Source organism: Delphinus delphis, chromosome 15, assembly GCF_949987515.2.
Source record: "Delphinus delphis chromosome 15, mDelDel1.2, whole genome shotgun sequence".
Classification (NCBI taxonomy): domain Eukaryota; kingdom Metazoa; phylum Chordata; class Mammalia; order Artiodactyla; family Delphinidae; genus Delphinus; species Delphinus delphis.
Genome location: NC_082697.1, coordinates 52,471,498 through 52,494,303, shown reverse-complemented (window position 1 = coordinate 52,494,303; position 22,806 = coordinate 52,471,498). Strand labels below are relative to the sequence as shown.

General features: G+C 61.9%; 1 protein-coding gene across 1 annotated transcript; it reads right to left on the bottom strand.

Annotated features, from left to right (window-relative positions):
• Positions 1-209: 209 nt before the first annotated feature.
• Positions 210-21,325, bottom strand: GLIS2 (GLIS family zinc finger 2). Its single transcript, XM_060031657.1, has 7 exons — positions 21,230-21,325; positions 6,919-7,161; positions 5,863-6,035; positions 5,145-5,321; positions 4,928-5,061; positions 4,725-4,843; positions 210-3,467 (listed from the first exon to the last, which is right to left on the bottom strand). The coding sequence occupies exons 2-7, from the start codon at positions 7,088-7,090 to the stop codon at positions 2,668-2,670; spliced, it is 1,575 nt and encodes a 524-aa protein (XP_059887640.1). The 5' UTR covers positions 7,091-7,161; positions 21,230-21,325; the 3' UTR covers positions 210-2,667.
• Positions 21,326-22,806: the final 1,481 nt, after the last annotated feature.

Genomic DNA, 22,806 nt, shown 5'->3' with positions numbered 1-22,806 from the left:
CCAGGCCCTCCCTCGGCATCACTGTCCTCAGGTCTGCCCCGCCCACCCCGTGGGTGGATGGAGCTGGGGCCCCTGGGCTCCGTCACAGGCCGCCTTTCCCTGACCTGGGTTGGGCTCTAACACCTCAGTAATCTGGGGGGAAAGCTCCAGGGTGCGGCCGGAAAAGAGGAGCTTTTGCCAGCCTCTCATTGCACCGAGGCCAGGGAGCCAGGCTTCCCCATAGCTAAGGCACTTAACAAAGTCATGGCAGGCAGTGGCAGATGAGTACCTGAACCTGCGATGTGTTGTCCAGAACCTTCCATCTCAGCACCTCCCCCTGCCGCCCTTCCCTTCCGGCTCCCAGCAGCAGATAGAGAGCTTATGGCCCCCACGGGGTTGGGAGAAAACCCCAGAACAGGGTCTCGGCACTGCAGTCTGGGTGGGGGACCCCAGAGCCAGGCACAGGCGGTCGGAGGTGGTCTCCTGTGCATGGCCCAGCTCCTGGCACATCCAAGACAAACCGTGTTTGTAACTCGCTTTTATTGTTTCTTTATAAACTTCCTCTCACATGGAGGAATATATTGTTATAGTCATTAGCTTATCTCTTTTCTTTTTTTAAAACTCTATGCTAACAGCAATGGAGCCAAGAGGAGGAAAAACATAAGCTACGATAGAAAGGCACTTAGAACCTGTTAGAATACTGATATCCTGGAATGTGCAACAACAAACCGACAACAACGACACGTACACCGGCCCCTTCGGGCCTGGTCTATCACCGAGTCACATGCTGAGCTAATGTCACCTTCCAGTGCCCTGTTCCTCTGCTCCCGGGGCTTGAGTCTCAAACCCCTCACCCCAATGGGGACTTAAGGCCTGGGGCCCTTAGTGGGGGTGGGGGTGCCTGGGTCCTGGGTGGGGCGCGAGGGAAGGAGACCAGCTCCCTCCTGCTTTGCTCACAGCCCCTTCAAGGGGCAAAGCCAGTGCTGCCGGGCCCTGTCAGTGGGCTGGGTCAGGGTGACCCCTCTGGGACAGAAGGGCAGTCCAGGAAAGGGCAGGGTCAGCAGAGCTGCTCAAAGGAGGGAAGCTGCAGGGCTGCTAAGGACCCCCCTGCAGTCCCATAGCTCCCTTGTTCTGCAGCCGGCGACACGGAGGGCTTGGTCACTGTGGCCAAGGGCAGGGCAGGCCTAGGAGCCAGACAGAGCTCCTGACTGCTGGGCCAGCACCTCCCAGACGGAACCAGGCCCCCTACGGGGAGGGAACGTGAGGGCTTAGGGCGGGGAATGAGACATGTGCTGCACTGCCAGGCCTGTGGGAGAGCCCATCTCCCTGGGTTTGGGCAGCAGTGTGGGCTCTGGGGCACACGGAGCCCCAGCATCCTTAGCTTATTCTGGTCCCCTCCGTGGGGGAGCAGAGCAGGGACACCTAGGGCAGGAGCTCAGCTCAGAAAAGCCAAAGGAAGCAGCCAGGTCGCCAAGTCCAGGTTCTTTTGTCTGGTTTCCCCTTCCCAGGCAGAGGAGTGGGGCCCTCCCAAGGGCATCCTTGGCTGCTTCGCAGCCCCTCTTCCCCTCCTCAAGCCCAGGTCCTTCTGTCCATGGCCTCTGGAAGCTCCCATGCCCAGCACCAGCCTGGAGCCCTCCCTCACCTGTGCTGGCCGTGACTTGGTGTCCCCAGGACAGAAGCCGTATCCCAGCCCGGGGTTGTGCCTAGCCAGCCTCCCCTCCTAACACCACGTTGCAGGCCTCCACAGCCCCTTGTGCAGGGTGGCACCACCCCAGGCCAGGCCAGGCCCAGCCCCACCTATTCCCTGAGCTGGGCCGGTCCCAGGTCCTGGCACCTCTCCCCACTCAGGGCTCCCTGAAAGTAGAGGGAGGCCCAGTGGTGAAGGGGCAGATGAGTAGTCAGCCAGCCCCCTCAACCTGGAGTGTCAGCCAGTCCACAGGAGGGACTGACCCTCAGGCAGCGAGCTGGCTGCTGCAGATGGCGGGCAATGAGGGGCAGCTGGCAGAGCGGGCCTCCCTCTCCAAGCTGGGAGGCGCCTTGTCATAAGGTAAGGTGGCTTCTTCCTGTGGCTTTGCCAGGGCCTGCGTCTGTCTTGCTCTCCCTCTGGAGGGTAGACCAGAGGGAAAGGGGTCAGGAGCCCCCAGAGCAGGGGCCCAGTGAGGCTAGGCAGGATGGGGTGGGACCTCAATCCCAGGGGGTCCTCACAGCTCACCATTAAAGGGGATGGGGAGGGAGCCTGGCACTAGTCAGGAGGGCAGATGCCACCCCACCACCCCACTGCTGGGACAGGGCTGGCAGGTGGGCAAGGGAGGGAGGGTGACCTGCCCGGCTGGCCACTGGATGAGGGTGGCACTAGAGTTGGGGGACAGGGGGACTGAAGGCTAGGTGGAGGATGGGGTGGGGTGGGGTGGGGCAGAGGTGAGCCAGGCCTCAGCACCCAGGAGCACAGCTCTCCCTAGCTGGCAGACCCAGTTCCTCCCTCGGGAGCCTGGGGTGCCAGCAATGCCCTTCTAGCACCATCCTTGCTGCCCAGCTTATCTGGGGCTAGGTCTGCCCAGGGGACACAGCCAACTGGGCCCTGGGGCAGGAGAACATTATTGCTATTTCGCAGAAGAGCTTCCGTTCGTCGGGGGGCAGGGCTGGGAGCCGCCGGCTGGGCTACAGGTGGTCGGCGTCCACTAAGTGGGTTCAGTTCACCACAGCCGGTTTGAGCAGCACGGAGCCCGGCGGGATGACCACCCAGCCAGGAGTGAGTGCCTCTGGGCTGCTGGCCGCTGAGTTGACGCCTGTGGACAGGTCCAGCACGGTGCCCGGCAGCAGGGGGAGGCCATCGGGACTTGGCCGGGAGCAGCCGCTCTCAGTCCTCTCCAGGGGGGTCTTGTGGCCTTCTGTGCCCAGGGCCCTGGCCGGCACTGCCCCACGCCCCTTCTCCCCCTCAGCCTTGCCGCCAGCGGAGCCAGCGAGGAGGGAGACCACGGGCAGGCCCAGTCCGCCAGCCCCAAAGGGCGAGGGCAGCAGCGGGTTCTTGGCCAGATTGAGGGGCAGGACGGGGCCGGGCAGCCCAGGGCCCATGCCCCCTGCACCCCCACTGCTCCCGCCATTGCCACAGGCTAGGGCACTGAGGTCAAGGGGGCCGGGGGCCAGGGGCAGAGGCAGGCCGGGCAGGCCGGGGCCTCCGAAGAGGGCAGCCGGGTTGGGGATGATGATCTGGGCCCCGCTGACATAGGGGCTGCCGTCAGGGGTGGGCAGCGGTGGTTTGGGGGGTGGGCGAAGTTGCAGCAGCTCTTGCTGCTCGTGCGACACGAAGTGTCCGTGGGCCTTGATATGTTTGCGCAGCGAGCTGGGGTCCGTGTAGCGCTTGTGGCAGCCGGGCATCTTGCAGTAGTAGGGCTTGTCCACGTAGTGGGTACGCGTGTGCTTGAAGCGGTCACTGGAGTTGGAGTAGCGCTTGTTGCAGCCCTCGTAGGGGCACACGTAGGGCTTCTCGCCTGTGGGCGGCGCCAGTGCCGGTGTGAGGGGCTCCCGCCGCCCAGGCCATCCCAGCCCAGTTTCCCACCCCCCACCACCCACTCGACAGTCCCCAGGCCCCTCATCCCAGACCGAGACCTCCCTGAGAGCAGGGGCTGTCTGATTTGGGGGGCGGTGTCCTCAGCACCGGCAGAGCTCTGACTCCAGTGGGGACGGCAGGTCGTGGCCGCTGAGAAGCCAGCCTGTGGCCTGGCTGTGTGTGCCCTTGGCCTCAGGCCTGTGCTTCAGACTTTGATGACAGCGACCACTTCCACAGGTAATTGCTTAAAGACCCTGCTAGGGCCTGGCTCACAGTGAGCGCTGCGTGGATGCCCTTGGCCCTGACTCAACACAGTTTCTCCAGATTTATGAAAGGGCTGCTCCTGCTGACCAGGGCCGGCCGGAGCCCCGTGAAGCTGTGAGCCTTTGAGATGTGCCTCTAGTGTAAAATATACTAGAGTCCACAGACTTTGTAGGAAATGAAGAATTTCAGTGTCTCCTTGATGTGTGTGGGGTTTTTTTGTCTGTTTGTTGGCCACGCAGCGCAGGCATTCGGGATCTTAGTCCCCTGACCAGGGATCGAACCTGCGCCCCCTGCATTGGAAGCACAGTCTTAACCACTGGACTGCCAGGGAAGTCCCTCCCTGATGTTTTAATATTGAATTGACAACATTTTGAATATATTGAGTTCAAGAAAATATATCATTGTAATTCACCTCACCGTGTATTTCTTTGTACTTTTTTCAATGTGGGCGATTAGGAAATTTAAAATTAAGGGGCTTCCCTGGCGATCCAGTGGCTAAGACTCCACACTCCCAATGCAGGGGCCCCGGGTTTGATCTCTGGTCAGGGAGCTACATCCCACATGCTACAACTAAGAGTTCGCGTGCCGCAGCTAAGACCCAGTGCAGCCAAATAAATAAATATTTTTAAAATAAATAAATTAAGTGTGTGGCTCTGCTGGCCAGTGCTGGCCCTGTTGTGTGCTGGGATCCACGAGAAGCGAGCAGACACACTGCAGTCACAAGTGGCATGAGTCGACGATCATACGAACACAATGCCGAGTGTGACACAGGAAGACAAGTCTGTGTCCCAAGAGCACGTGGCGAGGGTCTGACCCATGGGAGAGGCTTCCCCAGCGAGTGGCACTCGGAAAGGGGCCGCCAAACAGTTGGGGTACGCGACTGTCTCTTGGCTGCAGAGATGGCCCGGCGCCCGCACTCCAGCCCCGCCCTCACCTGTGTGTGACCGGTTGTGGATCTTCAGGTTCTCCAGGCGGGAGAAGCTCTTGCTGCAGGTGGGGCAGCGGTGCGGCTTCTCGTTGGTGTGTGTGCGGATGTGGATGAGCATTTTGTATCTGCTCCAGGGAGGGCACAGGAGGAGGACAGCTCAGCCGCTGGACACCCAGGCCCCCCTTCCCACCCACCTCGCCCTCCCTCACCTGGCGTTGAAGCCGCGCCCATGGCGGGCACAGCCCTCCCAGTGGCAGCAGTAGCCTGCGTCCTTTTCGGGCTTGACGTGGTAGTCATTGACGTGGTCCACCAGGTCTTGTAGGAGCTCAAAGGGCTGGTTACACTGCAGGGCCAAGAGTGTGCTGAGCCCGAGTGGGGCCGCCACCTGCCCTGGACCCTGCCCCACTCTTCCCAACCCCCACTCACCTTGGCCCAGCGACACACCAGCTGCTTGGGCAGGGGCAGCTCTGGCGAGAGGCACTTGTCCTTGGGGGGGGTGAGGAATGAGGAAGCAGGCAGGTGCAGGGCCCCCCCGGAGCCTAGGGGCAGGAAGAACTGGAAGGAGCTGGGGACGCTGTCCAGGTAGCGCAGTGGCTGGAGGTCCTGGGGGAGGGTAGGGGGCAGAGCTGGTCAACACCTGCCCACGGGCCAGTGGGCCCAAACCCCACCCCCACACCCCCGGTCTCCCTCTGTCTGGGGGTTGAGCTGTGTCCCACACGAGGACATGTCCCAGCCCCAACCCCTGGTACCTGTGTGCATGACCTTGTATAGAAATGGGGTCTTTGCAGATTTAAGTTAAGAGGTCAGACTGGACAGGGGCCCTGAACCCAGTGACCAGTGTCTCCAAAAGAGAAAGGGAGATTTGGACACAGACACACAGAGCGGGGAGGCCGTGTGATGACAGAGGCAGAGAGTGGAGTGACATGGCTAGAAGGCAAGGAGCACCTGGAGCCACCAGAAGCTGGGAAAGGCAAGGGAGGACTCCCCCTAGAGCCTTCGGGGAGACCATGGCCCTGTCAACACCTTGATTTTGGACTTTAGCTTCCACAATAATACATTTCTGTTTTAAGCCACCCAGTTTGTGGTCCTTTGTTACAGCAGCCCCAGAAATACACTTTCTCTAGAACACACATCCCCTCCTTACCGGGCCAGTGGGCACTGCAGGCAGGTCCCCATTGCCCTGGCGCTCAGGGGACAGCGAGCTGCTGCCATTGGGCGAGTCCAGCCCGGACGGCGGCGACAAGCTGAGGTCCACCAGGGGGGCTGCCGAAAAGCGTCCCTCTACCTTCTCGGGGAACTTGGGGTTCAGCAGGAAGCCTAAGGGAAAGGCATGATTCAGGGATACTGGAGCCAGGAGTTCTGACGGGCCAGTCCCTCCTGCCCACAACTCCTCCACTGTGACTCTGGAAGCAGACACCAGCCACACCCTGCCCCCCCCCCCCACCCCGCACCACCCTGGGACCCAGGAATCTGAGTAGCAACCTGTACAGCTGACAAATGTGACCTCTGCCGTGGTGAGAGCTCAGCCACTGGTTACGATGGGAAGTACCCATTTTACAGATGGGAACGGGCTGGCACACAGGGTAAGTAACTGAATAGGGACTGGAACCCAGGGCCCCTGGTTCCTCATCACAATGTCAGGTAGGGACCTCTCACTTCTCTCCCGTCCCTTTCTGCCCCCTTCTGTAACATGAAAGGTTTGGGCTGGGCTGCTTCCAGAGCCTTCCAGCTCAGACGTGGTAGATCTGGTTTTCAGGGTCCACCAGAGACGGAGCAGAAGACCTGAGCCCCAAGCACCCCCTGAGAAGCACTTGCTGGGCTCAGTCCCCAGTCTCAATTGGTCTGGCTGACCGACCACTCTGCCTCAGAGCCCAGACACTGGGCCATGGGGCCTTTTGCTACTACCCATGAATCCCCTGTAACCCCTTACCAGCTCCTCCAAATTCTCCCAGAGGCCTCAGTCTGAATCCTGGCTCTGCTGTGCCAGCTTCAGGAGCTGGGCAAGTCAGTTCCCTCCTCCCAGGGACAGTGTCACCTCCAAAGATAAACTGTTGGGAGGATGGATGGACAGTGTGGAGAGCACTCTAAGTGAGGCTGTGAGGGGCTGTGACTATGTCCTGGTGGATACACCTGGGACGTTTTTCCTATCGCCAGGGCTCCTTCAGGGCTCAGAGACTGCTGCCCTGCCCGGGCACAGTACCTGAGGGCGGGGAGCCCGGGGAGCCCGGGGTGGGGCTGTCATCCACCAGGCCGAGCTCCCTGTGCAGAGCTCGGTGCCGGACTGCACTCAGTGTCCTCTCCCGCTTCTCTCTCGCCGCCCGGAGCTTTGTGATGCTCAGCTTCAGGTCGAGCGGCTCGTCCAAGGAGTGCATGGTGATGGGGGCTGGGGGTGGGGGCGGCAGCAGGCAGCGAGGGGCTCCCAAGCTGGTATTCAGGCAGGAACCTGGGAGAGGACAGGAGCTGTGTTGTGACACTGTGACCCCAAACTCCTCCTCGGGCTGAGCCCATTAAAGCCCACAGGAGCGGAGAGGCAGTGGGTGTTGGGCAGTGTGGAGGCTGCCTCCCCGGGTAGAGAGACCTTCTGAGTGGCTCTGGACAGCAGGTATCATGGTGAGCCAACCACCAACCCACAGCTAACTCCTCCACTTCCCACGAGACTTTTCTGGGAAGCAGCTCACAGGGTCCATTCTGCCATGAATGGAGTTTTAGCGACACTGTCTCAGGTTGCAGAGCTAGGAAGTGGCAGAACCATCAGATTCAAGGCCACATCTCCTCCCTGGAACTGGCCAGGCAAGTCCCAAAGGTCATTTCTGACTGAGTGGGAAGTCACGCCTGGGACATATGCCTGGTGTGAGCTGGAAGACCCAGAACCAGGCCAGGAGGGCAATGAGTGTCCTCCCAGGTGGCCCTCAGAGGTGCTAGTTACTGACCGCTAGCACCTAAGCAGCTGTGGTCACCTCCAAGGGAATGAGGCTGACAGCTTGTCCCAGGCAAGCTGTGCGAAGCCTGGCCTGGCCCCAAGGGTTGGGCAGACAGACAGGTGGCCTTGCCTCCCAGGGGCAGTCCAAGGAGAGGGTCCCACAGGCGTGGGGAGCCCGAGGGCTCTGGGCCACCACCAGGGGGCAGCTGGGGACTGTGGCCCAGCCAGGCCATCCAGGGGCAGGGTAGGGGGAAGTGATGGGCTGTCTAGTGGTTAGTAAAACACATACATACATAATTTTTTTTTAATGATGATGATATTCTTTTATTTTGAGTGGTGAATTTTCACCACTTTGAATTTCTCAATGGTGTAATTTTCTTCACATATAAGTGACCCAAGAGCAAGGGTCCTTTATTCCAAATCATTTTTTACAGCAGCAATCTTTTCACATGCTGGGAAATGGTGTTTCCTTGTGTTTGTTAATTGAGATGATTACACCCTGAAAATCTATCTGCCAAACAAGATACTCTCTGTCGTTCACAGAATCTAGCTCTTCACAATTTAATAGGGAACATCCCCGAGACCACCACATGGTAAAAGACTTCGTGTATTTCACCAGTGTGTATGTTTGCAGAGCTGCCTGGAGCTCTCTCCACGGAGCAGGACGGGGACCCCACATCCTCACTCATCTTCTCCAGACCAAGCCCCTCAGCAACTTGGAGCTTGCCCCAGCTCCAAGCCCGCGCTCATCCGTCTCCCCAACAAGCTCCACTTCTGCCAAGACCCTCCACACACACACAGGTAACAGTGGTCCCCTCCCTCACTTAGGACCCTCTGCTTCTGGGGACACATCCCAAGACCCCAGCACATGGCTAACATTGGAGTCTCTGAGCCTGGGGAGGGGGCAGCATTATCAGAGAATGGGTGGCCACACTTGGCTGTGGGACCGAGGTCTGTGACTTTACTTTTCCCTGTTAAACTCCATCAGGTGGGAGCTGGCAGATCTGTTTGGATTAACCCGCAGGCCATGCATGGGCCAGGGGCTCCCAGTGATGCCAGAGAGCTGGGACCAGACTGCCACGCTGTCCCCTTAGGAGCTCCAGACCCAGGTGGGCAGGTGACAGTGATGGATGGACCTGGGCCCCCTCCACTCTTCCTCTGGCTGGGCAGGGAGCTGCCCTCTGCCTGACCCACCCCCCCAGTTATGTCTGTCTGTCTGTGTGTCTGCCTGTCCCTCCACCTGTTTATTTTTAGACACAGGCCCAGTCCAACCTCCCTGAAGCTCCTCTGTGCTGGGAGCCTGGAAGGGGAGGAAGGAAGTAAATATTTATGCTGATTAAGAATTCAGGAGCCAGGAAGGGCTGGTGGCCTGGTCCTTCAGCTGGCCTAGAGCCACAGGCCTCCCCACAGCCTCTGTCCCCCAACCCCCTACCCGACCTTCTGGGGAAGGGGACCACGAGGGCAGGATGGATTGGGAACTGGGAATTCAGACTGACACTCTCATTGGCAACACTGCCCAAGTAACATCCTTTGGCACCTGCCCTTACTCTCCTAAGGCCAGAGGGGAACCAGGGAGGAGCCATGGGTCACCTTGTTTTGAAGACTTGTAGGAGACACTGCCTCAGCCCAGAACTAGGGAGGACCCCAAAAGGAGCTTGTCTCCCAGGGTGAGGCTGGGCCTACAGCAACCCCCCTTAATCAGCAGACCCAGTCCCCAGAGACACCCCCCCCACTTCCTGCCACTGGGTCCTGCCCTGGGAACAGGGGTTCATTCTGATGAAAGCCAGAGCCCAGCCAGGAGGCCCAGCCTCCCCACTCCTGGGAAAGGAGGAAGGAGCGGCCCCCAAAAGCCCACAGCTCCCCACCCTAGGCTGCCCCACCCAAGGGGAGACGCCTGTGACCCCCACTCCTGCTCTGACCTTGGCCAACCTCCAAGTGTCCCCTTCCACCCCCCACCCCCAGCCAGCAGTGGCCAGTTCTGGGCTCGGGCTCTATTCTTTGCTCCCGGGCTGGGTGATGGGGGCAGTCCAGAGCCAGGGTCACATTCTCCTGGGCCTTAGAGGCCCAGAGTGGGTACGCAGCTGGGCCTGGAACCCCGGGACTGGCGCTGTGATCACCTCCGGAGGCCGGCAGCCAGCCATCACCCGATCGATTTGGGGGTGGGGAGGTGGACACTCGGTGTCTGTTTCCCGGAGAAGGAGAGGGACGCTCCGAAGGGTGACCCGCCTCGCTGAGAGTAGAGGCGAGTCTCTTGAGGTAGCGCGGAGCCTGGTTGCGGAACCCTGGCCTCAGTTTCCCGCTGATCGCGAGGTGACGCGACAAGCGCCCCGCCAGCGCGGGGTCATGCGGTCCCCGAGCGCGGGGGTTGGGCGGGAAGGCGGCGCCGAGGTGGCCGCGCAGCCGGGCGCCGCTGCTCCAGCTGCGAAAGGAACTAATTAGGGCGGAGGGAGCGGGAGGAAGCGGCGCGGGTGGGAGCGCGCGGGGGTGGCGCGGGGACCACCGGGGCGGCGGGGGCGGGGCGGGGTCACCCCGAGGGTGGGCCGCGGTGGCCCTCGGGGGCCCGCCCCCCGCCCCGCCGCGCCCGCCTTCTGGCCGAGCGCAGACAATGGCCGCTATTGTGCGCCCTCCGGCCGCGCGCAGACGGCCCCCAGCTGCAGCGCCCGCAGCGCCCTCCCGGCCCTACCTGGCAGCCCGGCCCACCCCAGCGGGGGGCGGGGCCGGCCCCTCGGGGAAACTAAGGCCGGGACAAGTCACCGCCTCCGCCAGGGTCCTGCGGCGTGGGGTGGAACGCACACCCGAAAGCGGGGGTCAGCATCCATTAAGCACCTACCATGTGCCAGGAGCCGTCTGTGCACGAATTCTCTGAACCCTCTAAAGTCGCTCTTGTGAGTGACGCCGTTGGTTTCCCTGTGGCACAGATAGGGAAACTGAGGCTCAAGGTCACCAGGCTAATGGGAGCCGCCGGCAGGAATCTGCTCTGGAGAAAGCCCCTCGTCCCTGCTTGGGAGAGGGCCGCTGGCTGGACCTGAGCCGGGAAAGGGGCCTGTGTGGACGGAGGCGGCAGGCTTGGCACGACCCCTGAGAAGCGCTCAGGGTCTCTTGGCAGAAACAGAGGACTGGGCCCCTGTAAGAGAGGCCTCCCTACCCACCCCACAGCAGCGTGGGACCAGGTGAGCGAGCGCCAGGGTAGCAGTGTTGTCAGGGCAACGAGAGGCACACCCTTTATTCCCAGGGGTTGTCCTGAAACTGCCCTTTGAGCAGCTGTGACCCGTCCAGCCTAGGACTTGGGGACCAGGACCCAGGAGGTACCTCTCAAAAGCCCACGTGACTTTCTTGCTATGGAATGTAAAGCAGAAGCGAGTCCCTGGCTTCCCTGCATTTGGAAGGGTGCCCCTGCATCTGGTACAGGGACCATCATTGTCAGCACGTGGGTCTTACAGAGGGGGAAGCTGAGGGCTGGGAGGGGAGACCTCTGGCCCAGGTTTCATGAGTGGGTGGCACGCCCACTGTTTAAGGCAGGTGTTGTTTCATCCCCATTTACAGATGTGAAAACTGAAGCTCAGGGAGATTAAGTGATCTGTCCAGGGTCACACAGCTTGTCTGTGGCAGAACTGGGTTTCAAGCCCACGTGAGCCCAGAAGCTGTGTTCACCATTAGCCCCTCCTGGGCCCATGGACGTGGGAAGGGGCAGGCAAAGGGGGTCTGGCTTCCCACCCCCTCCCTGCCCAGGGGTTTGTGGGAGCTAGGTGCAGAGCCCAGGAGGGACAGCAGGCTGTGAGTGGGTGCTGGAGGGGCTGACTATTGGGGGGGGCCCACAGAGAGGCTTGGGGAGCTGAGGGCAGATATGCTACCAAAGCAAACGGCCCCACAGCCCTGCATTCCTGGGAACTGCTGCGGCACCCTGCTCTGGCCAAGAGCTCCACCCTCTTCAGCCGCACAGTGGCGGGGGCCGGGGGGCAGGGGCAGGCCTCATCTTCTCAGGGCCCCCCTTTCTGACCAGGCCACAGAGCAGGGCTCCAGTATGCGTCAGACCACCTGGGTCTCCAACTTGGCTCTGCCACTTCCGGCCCATTTGACTTAGGGCAAGTCACCTCCCAGTCTGAGCCTCATTGTTGTCATGTCTAAAACAGGATGATAATCATAGAATAAGACATACCCCTCGGGCTTCCCTGGTGGCACAGTGGTTAAGAATCCACCTGCCAATGCAGGGGACACAGGTTTGAGCCCTGGTCCGGGAAGATCCCACATGCCGCAGAGCAACTAAGCCTGTGCGCCACAGCTACTGAGCCTGCGCTCTAAGGCCTGCGAGCCACAGCTACTGAAGCCCACATGCCTAGAGCCTGTGCTCCGCAACGAGAAGCCACCGCAGTGAGAAGCCCTATCACTGCAACAAAGAGTAGCCCCCACTCACCGCAACTAGAGAAAGCCTGCGCCCAGCAACAAAGACCCAACTCAGCCATAAATAAATAAATAAATTTAAAGACATACCCCTCATTGGATTTGGGGGAGAAATCAATAAAATGCTGCATATCCGATGATTAGTGTTTCCCATTAGTATGTAATGTTCAGCACCTAGAACACTGCTGGGCGCATAGTAGGTGCTTAATCAAACTTGTGAACAAATTGTCACCAGCGCTGCTGAGTCCCCCAGTCTTTGGCCAGTTTGGGGCTGTGAGGACAGCTGAGAGGGGACCGGCCCTCCCACTGTAATCACATAGTCTCACCCTCAGCTGGGAGTACCTGTACTTCAGTTGAGGGTGTAACTAAACAAGCTTGTGCCCCTCGGAGGGCCGCAGTCTCTGCTACCCAGTGGAGTGGCCACAGCTAACCCAAGCCACCTTCCAGAGCCTGACTGCATCAAAGAAAGAGCACTGGGAGGCCCTGGAGAGGCTCTGAGCAGCCCTGGAAGAAGGAAGCCTCCTCCCAGGACCCAGGGGGCTTATCCTGAGGCTTCGACCCAAGCAAGTCCCAGGAGAGGGGCCAGTGCCAGCAGCACTTCCTGGAAGAGTGTGGGGTTCGCCTTCCCCAGGAACCTCTTGCTTCACAAGCAGACCCCGCCCCCACCCCAAGATGGGCACTCAGCCAGCATGGGGGTGAGGGTGGGGGGCTTCCCCAGGCCCCCTGGAGGGCAGACCCTGCCCAGGTGGGAGCTCAAGGGCCTCCAGGTGACACAACCAGGGCTGAGCTCTCTGCTTAGCCATGGGGGCCTCGGGAAAGCTCCCAGCTGGGCACCTCCTGAGCAGGGGTGCATGCCAGGAACCCCCACTTGGGTACGTTTAGAAAGCGCTACCCAGAGTCAGGCTACCAGGTCCCAGTCCCGTCACACCTTTGAGACTTGGTTTCCTCATCAGGAATACAGGCCCCATGGATCAGGTGCCAGCTCACGGGGCACCCCACAGGGCGAGCTTGCCAGGCACCTGGCACACAGGAGGTGCCAGCAACTGGTAGCCCTGAAGATTCTTGTTTTCAGCCCTGGGCTGGGGGTGCCCCACACAGTAACTCAGCCTCCAAGGTCACCCAGATGGTTCAGGCAGTACTGATGCTGGAAGGCAAGCAGCTGGCTCCCCTATGCCCCTCCCCAGCTCCAGCTTCCCAGGAGCTACATTTCCTTTCCCAATGCCAGCAGGGTGACACCAGGCTCAAGCTGGGGGGTGGGGGGAGCAGCTCACACATGGGCCAGGCCTGCACATGCACACTCACACAGACACACACACCCATCCAGCTGCAAGGACCAGCCTGGCACAGAGGCCTCCCCTAGCCTGGTGGCTCCAGGCCCATCAAGGCGGCCTCCCACCCCCCCGCTGCCTGCCTGCCTGCAGCCACCTTTGCACAACTATGTCTGGTATTTTCCTGTCTGCCCAGCTTGGGGGGGGGGGGGCGGCGGTGCATGGGGCTATGAGCACTGCCTGCACCTGGGCCTCAGCCAGAGGCAAGCCCGCCAAGCAGCCCCCACGCCCAGGTGGCGGGTGGAGAGGGAAGGGCTGGGCCCCCAGGCCGCCCAAATCCCTGGGAGGGGCCAGCACCAGGGGAGCCAGACAGGGACTCACACCAACAAGGCTTAGGCACAGCAGCCCAGGCCCTGCCAGGCAGCACTGCCACTCGGCGTGGGCGGGCAGGGCTGGGCACTCTGCCAGTGCTCTCTAGGGCCTGCAGAGGCGTTGGCCAGTGTCCCACAGGACACGGATGGGCACCCATGGCACCCTCAGACATATAGGCACATGCATATGTGTCACACCTGTGCACACACACGCCACACACAGGACACGGCAGGTAACAAGGGTCAGGGTCCTGCACCCAGGAGTCTCGGCTTATGGGTGGGAGCGGGGATGAGGCCCAGTCCCCACAGAGAAGGAAACACTGTGCTTCCCACACTGAGCCTGGCTGCAGGACGAGCCCGGGAGTGCCACCCAAGTCCTGGGGGCCCCTCCTCACGGCCCAACCCTCCCACCACCCCGGGACAGGGACCAGGCCCACTGTGAACAGCCCCCACCAGCTCAAGATGGCAGGAGGCGGCCAGGCGGGCTCTGGACTTTGGCCCTTCCCTCCGCCTCATTTACCAACCACTCAGTTATGCATTCCAACACCAGGCCCTCCACTCGGTCCTGGGGGCCCACAGATGAATGAGAATGAAGGGCGCCCAGACTCACAGAGGTGAACAATGTTAGGGGTGGGGTGCTCCTGTGTGTGTGTGTTGCGGGGGGTTGGATCCAAGTTGGCCACATGGACATGGGGTGAAGCGTTGGGGTCCTCACAACCAGTGCTGTGGGCCATCTCCATTCATCCTCAGGACCCTGTGAATTAGGTGTTATTCTCCCCACTTTCCAGATGGGGAAACTGAAGCTCACAGTGGTTCAGTTACCTGCCAAAGTCACAGAGCTTATAAATAGCACGGCTGGGATTCACCTCCAGGCTCCAAAGCCCACATTCTTTCTGCACCCAACACTGCAGAGGCCTGGAAGCGTGGCCCCAACTGACCCATAATGAAACTGCCCGTCATTCAGCAGAGGAGGAAGCCCAAGAGAGAGGCTGGGCCAGGACCTGGAGGGTACTGGGGAGCCATGGACTGCTCTACACAGAAGACTGCCATCTTCCTTTCCAGCCCAATCTCCTGTTCCCAGGCTCTCCCCTTCAGCACTCCTTTCTCAGGACTCTCTGCCTCCTGCTCACCTGATGCTCACCTGATGCTCTTGGGTGCTAGCTCCTGCCTCACAACCTTCTGCGCTTCCATATTCTCCTCCAGCTGCCACTCCCCTCCGATCTCCTCCTCCAGAGAGTCTCCCCTGATTCACTCTTTGCCTCTTGCAGCCATACATGGCTGTTCTTCCAGGTGCCTGAGAACTGAGCAGAGGACCTGCCTCTGTCCCCACACCGCTGAGGGCAGCAACCCTAGCCCTGCAGTGGCCCCTTGCTGCCTGCCACACTTGCCCTGGGTCCAAGTCCTCACAAGTGCATCACTAATGCCACTCCTTCCACCACAGTGAACTGAGCAGCAATGGGAAGTGCTGGGGACTCAGAGCCAGACAACCAGGCCTGCTCCGATTTGATGTGAGCAAGGCTCTGGGCCTCAGTTTCCCCATTGGTGAAAGGAGGGGGCTGGCCTAGAGTAGGACCAGAGCCTGAACATCCAAACCACTCCCCTAACGGCACCATCACACCTGCCTTTTCTCTCTCTCTCTCTCTCTTCTGCAAGGCATGAATCTTAGTTCCCCAACCAGGGATCAAACCCGTGCCCCCTGCAGTGGAAGCACAGAGTCTTAACCACTGGAGTGCCAGGGAAGTCCCCAGCCCTTCACTTTTCTCAAACACTTGGTACTCAGTGAATGTTTGTTGAATGAATGAGAGAATGAATCCATTGGTGGTACCTACCAGCAGGGGAGGTGTGGAGGGGCTTAAGGCCCAAAGAGGGAAGTGGCTTGCCCACGAGGCAGGGCCCTGACACAGATGTCTCCTCCTCCTTGTCTGGGGCAAGGGACCCAGGAGCAGACCTGGGTGGTGAGGGTAAGGCAGTCAGCATCACCCTCATCGGTTGGGATGACCAGAAGGGCGCAGTTCCCCCAGCTTCATCTCCTGCCACTCCCACCCAGCCCTGACACAGAGCCGCCCCAGAACAGCTGGTCTAGACCAGGCCCAGCAAGAGCTCCAGCACAAACTCTGGACTCCACCCCCATGCCCTCTTCCCAGCCACCCCTGCCCCTCCCCTGCTCCCCCTCTGGGTAGCAAAGCAAGTCCAGAAGCCAGGGGCATGAACCCAAAGGAAACACCCACTGGGTGGGGCCGTGCCAGGCCTGGCCTGTTTCAGGTCCTTGGGGCCGAGGGCCCACAGGACCACTCAGGGTATCCACTAGGTATCCTGAAGGGCGTGTTGGGGGCCTGGCCTGGAGGAGGTCAGGACTGGCAGGCAGACAGACAGCAGCACTGGAGTGGGCGGTACTTTATAACAGGCAGGACAATGGAGGGCCCCACAGCCTTGGGGGGAGGTGGACATCACAGCTCTGGGTCAGTCAGCCTGGAAGTGTGGTGATGGGGGTTGCCGAGGGTCTGGATGCAGGAAGGAGTGGCCCTGGGGAGAAATGGCTCAGGCAGGCTGGGACTTGCCAGGCAGACCCAGGCAGACGATGAGGGGGAGGGAGGGAGGCTTCCTCCAGACACAGCTGTCCCCACATGATGCCCATGCAGAGGATGGGGGGCAGCAGAGAAGCTGGGGGGATTCCCAGGCTGAACTGATATTTCAGCGGCCAGGACCACACAATCCTAGGCTCTGGTTCCCCTCTGACCCTCCCTGATCCCAAGTGACCCTGGGCCAAGCCCTCAAGTCTCTGAGCCTGTTTCCTCCCCACCCGCCTCCTTACTCTCAGGATCCCAGTGGGAAGCTACCCTGTGAGTGTGTCAGGCAAACAAGACCCTCGGTCAGCCAGGCAGGATTGTCTTCCTGGAGGCTCCCGGGGGCTGACTCAGGCAGCTCAGCAGTCTCCTGGGGCCTCAGCAGGTTCCCACCCACCCTTGGTCATGACTGGAGGAAGGGGCCAGGGACCAGGTCTGAGTCCTTCTGCAGATAGCCATCTGCCATGACAGGGGTACGTGTACACATGCACGTCACACATGCTCACGTCGGGCCCTCACTGTGAAGGTACTACCTGGCCTCTCTAGCAGTGAAGACAAAGGACCTGAGGAGGCTCCAGTCACCCCCCAGTTATGGCTCTGGAAGATTCTCAGCCCCCGCTGCCCATCCCCCACCAGGGGCAACTGGAGCAGATGGGAAGTCCTCCCCCATTGGAATCACCTCCCATCTCTGTGGCCCCCCAGGCCCCTCCAGTTACCCAGACCCTCCATCCCATCTGAGAGGGCGAGGGGAGTGGAGAGCCTGAGCTCCCTGCCCCGCAAGATGCCCAGAGCAGGGCCTTTACCCTGCCCAGCCTGAGGGAGCTTGCGACATGTCCCAGGCAGGAGGCAGGTCAGAACTCTGGGGCTCCCGGAGCGCCTGGGAGGGGTCCCACAGTCCCAGAACTGGAATGGGAAAGAGGACCAAGGACCCCTGCAGACCTGGGCTAGGCCTCGTCTCCCCCATGGAGAAGTCTGGAGCTGAGGCCAGGAGGATCAGTGCCAGGGAAAGGATGGAGGCTCAGGGCCCAGTATGCACAGCTGCTAGGGCCAGCTCAGGCCCCCCCTCAAGAGCAGGCTCCTCTCTTGTGCCAGGCCACCAGACCCCAACCCTACCCTCCCGAGCCATAGCTGACCCAGGAACTCAGGCCCAGATGCCCATTGGCCCTTTTCCATCCTGTGCCTCAGTTTCCTCATTTGTCAAATAGGGATCAATGAGTCTCTCTCACGAAGCTAATGTAGCAATTTCAGGTGACAGATGTCAGTGCCTGTGGTGGCCACTGGAAGGCATCCTTTTGATTTTCTCAGGGAGCTGTTAGAGGCGTTCCTCCCCTGCTGCTCCATCTCTTGACCCACTTCACCTCCCCAACCCACCCCCAGACCCCGGGACCTGAGCTGATATTTTTATTAGTTGGAGAGACAGCAGGGGCTTATAGGGCTAAGTTGGATCCTGGAGAGAAACCTGGGTCTACTCCAGACCACGCCCCTGCATAAGACACCCCCAACCCACTCAGCAAGTCCATTCCTCTCCAGGTGTCAGGGTCACCCCAACCCTGGCTGATCAGCAAAGCACTAGAGGTCCTGGGTGGAAGTGCAGGGTCCCTGCCCCCAGGGTGGGGCTGAAGCGGCCACCCTGGAAACCACTAGGGCAGATGTGTCCCAAGTGCCTTGCAAAAGCTGTGGTGTCTCCCACCCAGGGCTGGAGGCAGGCTGGGGCAAGGCTGGGTATCCCATCCCCGCCTGGCCCTGGCATTCTCAGAGAGGTGAACCCCCAGACTCATGTCTGGACTGTGGCCCATCTCTAGGACCCTTTCACAGGCCCTGGGAGGAGAGGCAATTTGTGTTGGGGGGAGATCCACATCTTTTGGCTGACCCCAAAGACACCCTTGCCAGCCAGGGACACCCCCACCTCTGAGAAGCGTGCTTATCGAGGTGAAGGGAGGACCACACAGCACCTTCCAGGGGTCAGCCCTCTGGCCTCAGTCATCTGTGTGAAATATAAAATGACAATAGCCCCGAATAGAGGAGGGCTTCTCAAAGCCTCGAAAAAGGCAGACCCACCCCCCACCGCCCCATTCCACTCGGCTCAGGGCCTCCCCACTGCAATCCGAATTTCCCACTTGGGTGAGGGGCCTCTTTAGCCCTGCCTGGAACACGGGAACCTGGAGAGGCCTCCTGCGCGGGAGAGAGCCAACAGCAGCCCTCGCCCCAACCCCTGGCGTGCCTCTCAGCGCCAGGGGCCCCACCCCAAACGCCTCCCAGAGAGCTCAACTGCACGCCCCAGTCCCACATCTGGTCCCCCAGCCACAGCTGTCGCCACCCTCCCTCATCCTGGGATTGCCCCAAACTCTGCCTGGCGCCCGTCCCCGCCCCCTCGCCCAAGTGGGAAATTGGGATTCCAGGCAAGTCGAGTTGGGGTAGATGGAAATGCACATAGGAAAATGTCAGGAAAACACATTCTTCCTCCTATAAGGCAGCTCAGACCCCTAGAGGATTAGGTGGCAGATGACACTCCCACAGCCTGGGCCAAGGCCAGGAAAGGAGGGGAGAAGGGAGAGGGGTCCACATGATGGGGCTGAGAGGGATCCAGGCCCTCTGACAAGCTCCAGGGAGAGGCCCTGGCAGAGCTCTGTCCCCAGACCAGTTTGCCCTTTTGCCCGGCACTCCCAGCAAGGAGGGGAGCCCAGGCATGAGAAGACATCGCTGTGGCTACCCATTTGCAGCTGGGCTTTTCAGAAACAACAAAAGCTTTGGGGGGGACTCAGTTCACAGGATTGTTTAAAAATGAGGTTTCTGGATGTCTGTGGCATTCAGTTATTCATAGTGGCTCCACCCACGGATAATTGAGAGTTGGCTTTTGTTGGCCTTAGCCCCCTCTCGGCACCCCCCACCCCCAGGTCTTCTCATGGACTCTGCAGGTCAGAAAGCTCACCTTGTCTGACCCCTCGGTCAGAAGAGGAAACTGAGACCCAGAAGGGGGAAGAGCATGGCCCAAGGACCCTCGGGAGTTGGTGGCACTGCCAAATGTCGAATCCAGGACATCAGACTCCCAGGCCAGGGGCTTTTCCCACTCACCCTCCAGGCTGTGGCCCAGCTCCAGCGAATCCCCCAAAGCCACTGACCCCAAAAGCAGTGATGCCTGGAAGTGGGGTGACTCACTGTCTGGCTTCCTGGGGCACCTCCTCCCCATCAGTGAGGGAAGGACTGGCAGGTGTCCCTGTGCAGAGAGCCAGGAGCAGGGAGAGGCCCCCCAGGGGTCCTGCATCAGGGTCACTCAGGGGCCGAAGAGCCCCAGCTGGAGGGATTTAACATCAAAGGTCAAAGGTCACAGACAGGGAAGGGCGGGCAGGCATAGGGGTCAGAGGGTCAGCGCTAATGGCAGCTCCGGAAAGGAGGGGGAGGGGAAGGGGCTAAGGAAAACGGGCGGCTTTCAATGGGTCTTCAACCCCCATAAATGGTGCCCAAGCCCCTGGCACTGCCTCCTGCTTGGCTGACTGTAGACAGGGCCAAGCCAAGCTGGGCTGGGCTGTGAAATGAGCTGGGCTGGAGCTCAGAAAGGGGTGTCCTGGGAGGGGCCCCCAGGTGCAGCCCCTCCCCCAGTGCCGGCCAGGGCCAGCTGGGAGGCCCAGCCTGGGCCCAGAGGGGAGAAAGAAGAGCAGAGGGGAGGTGCCGAGGAGGTCATGGAGAGGGTTGTGTGAGCTGGGCTGGAACAGCTGTGGCACCGTGGCACTGGTGTGGGGATTGGGGAGGGCTGGGCGGGTGGGCACACTGAAGGGGCCAGTTTCCCCTTCCCTGGGCCTGTCTTCCGTAGCTGCTGGTTAAGCCCCACCTTCCCTCCAGGATGTCAAGACAAGGCATGTAGGACCTTCAGATGGCTGCCTCCAAGGACCACAGCTCAGGCCCTGTCCCTGGCCCAGACCAAGAACCATGGGAGCCCAGGCCTTGGCCAGGTCCCCAGCTGGCCTGGCTGCCCCCTCAGTGTCAAGCGTTCCCTTCAGAGCCAAGATCCTGGGCTGTGATGGCTGGGGGCCCAGGGCTCCTCCCAGGATCCCTTCCCGCTTCCCAGGCCCCAGGGCAGGGCTGGGCAGCTCCCTGCAACCATCACTGCCCCGGGTGGCCGGCCAGGCGGGCCCTCCTGGAGAGGCGGACAGGCCGCATGCTGCCCTGCTGTGGCCTGAGTACCCGGCTGGGCAGGGCAGTGTGCCAAGGCCTCCAGGTGCCAGCCTGGATTCCAGCCCCATCCCAGGGGGCCTTCGGGGAAGCAGGGCGCAGGCATCTCCCTCCTTCGGGATGCACCTGCCTTGCCCCCCTCCTTCTGCCCCCTCCAGACCCTCCCTCAGGCAGGTTGGAAACCCCTGCCCTCCCCACTCTGCCAGACCCTTCTGCTTGCACCCAGACAGCAGGAGAGGAACAAGTGTTGGACAGAACGCCAGCTCCCAGTCCTGACCCCCGGGGACGCCTCCCTCCCCTGGCCCAAGGAAGGTCGGGGCTAGCCAGGGGCAGCAGGGGGAGACTTTCCCGGACCAGGGAGGAGACACCTTTCAGCCCCCATCCTAGAAACAGCCCCGCCGTGTGAAGGGGCGGCTGCCCGGCTGCCCCAGACAAGTTCGTGCCCTGGCTCGGGGGTAGGGATGGGGGCCCCTCTCACCCCGCAGCACGCCCCCACCGCGGCCACCCAACTTCCCCGCCGAAGTTTGCTCCCGCCCGGGGCTCGGCCGCAGCTCGGCCCGGCCTCCGGACAGAGGGAGGTAAGGAGGGAGGAGAAAGACAGAGAGACGGTGGGACGGGGCCGGGGAGCCGGCGAGGGAGGGAGCGCGCGAGCCAGCGAGCGAGGGAGCAAGCGCGGGGGCCCCGGCGAGGGCTCACAATGGCCCGGGGCGAGGCGCGGACGAGGAAGGGGGAGGCGACCCTCGGGTCCCGCAGCCCCCGCGCGACAGGCCAGCCCCCCCCGCCGGTCCCCGTCCCCACGGCGCAATGCCTGGGGGCTTCCTACCTCGGCGGCGGGGGCGGTCGGGCTCCGGCTGCGGGCTCCGGCGGTCTGGGAGCGGCGGGAGAGCGAGCGGGGGACGGGGCCGGGCGGGCGGGGGCCAGGGCCCGAGGCTCACGGGGCGCAGGCTCCCCTGGCACGGCCGCCCGGCGCCCGGCCGCTCCGCCACATCTGCAGCTCCGGCAGGGAAGGTGGCCGCGGCGGCCGGGCAGTGCGGGGATGTCTTAGAGAGGGAGGGAGGAGGGAGGAGGGAGGAGGGAGGCGGCGGGAGGAGGGACAGGCGGGCCACGGAGGAGGGGTAGGAGGAGGGGCGCGGGGGGCAGCCTCCCTCCCTCCTCCCTCCCCCGCTGCTTCCCTCACTCCCGCCCTCCCAGCAAACCCCTCTCGCCGCCGCGGCCCCAGGTCCGGGGCGCCAGCTGCCAGGCGGGGCGTGCGCGTCGGGGGGAGGGGGCGGCCGGGACCCGGCGCTGGGCCGGGGGAGGGGAGGAAGGGAGGGCGGCGCGGCCTGGGGAGCGGGCACCGGGAGGGAGGGGGCGCCGGGCCACGGCGGAGCCGCGCACGTCCTCCGCGGCCCCATCCTGGGGTACCCCCCCGAGGCCCCGCCCCCGGCCCGAGGGCAGCTCTAGGACACGGCCCAGGAGGTGGCCTGGGGGTGGCGGGGTGGGGAGGGACGTCCCGCCCTCGGGGAAGCCCGGAGAGGGGGCGGCGCGCGGAGGAGGACTTGAGAGAGAGCGTGCGGGCCCAGAGGAAAAGCCCCAAGACCGGGAAGATGGAGGAGGTCGCGGCGGCCGAGGGGGTGGGGGCCCCTCGCCTCCCTCTCGCGGGGTCACCTTGGCCTGACCCCCTGCGGCCCCAGGCGGCGGGGAGGGCGGCAGGAATGCTTCTTCGCAGGCCCTGATTTCTCCGCCCAGCTCAGTTCCAGGAACGCGCGGGCAGCGCCCGACGGGCAGAGGCCCAGGCTCCGGATTCGGGGCGGCGCAAGCCAGGGTGCGAGGTGGGCCTCAGCCCCTCCTTCCGTCGGACGTCGGGCGGGTCCTCGCCCTGCCCTCGGCCTCAGTTTCCCGTGGAATAAGGAGGAGGCCCCACCGCGTTCTTGATCCCAGCAGTTGGGACAACCTGCATTGTCAGGCCGAGCGCAGCTGGGGTCCTTGATCGCGCCGGGACCCTCAGCTCCCAGCGCGGTGCCAGTGGTTAGGAAGTGAAAGGAGTGGGTACACGCGAATGAGAAAGCCCCGCACCCGCACACGGCTAAGTTGATTTCTACCTCCTGAGATTTAACCCCAGACTCGCATTCTTAAGTGTGTTTTGTTTGGGCCAACCCAGAGCCCCCGCCCAATTATCTTCTTGCTGTCTGGTGGCAAATCTTGGTTCAAAAACAACCCTCCTGCTGTTGGCCAACCCTGCCAGTTGGCCTTGAGGGGTCCAGGAGAGGAAAAGCATCCTCCATAGGTGAGGCATCTGACTCTGGGCATAATTTTGCCTTCATTCGTGTAGTTGATGCTGCGGTGCCATGCCAGAGCCTGGGACGAGTAGGTCTTCATCACGCAGCATCCTCAGTGTGTGGCACAGTGCTTGGAACATAG

Coding starts and splice junctions, on each gene's coding strand:
- GLIS2 (XM_060031657.1), bottom strand. CDS start 7,090: ATGCACTCCTTGGACGAGCCGCTCGACCTGAAGCTGAGCATCACAAAG. Junction 6,036..6,918: donor CCCGGGCTCCCCGCCCTCAG/GTACTGTGCCCG, acceptor CCTTTCCCTTAG/GCTTCCTGCTGAACCCCAAG. Junction 5,322..5,862: donor CTGCAGTGCCCACTGGCCCG/GTAAGGAGGGGA, acceptor ACCCTCCCCCAG/GACCTCCAGCCACTGCGCTA.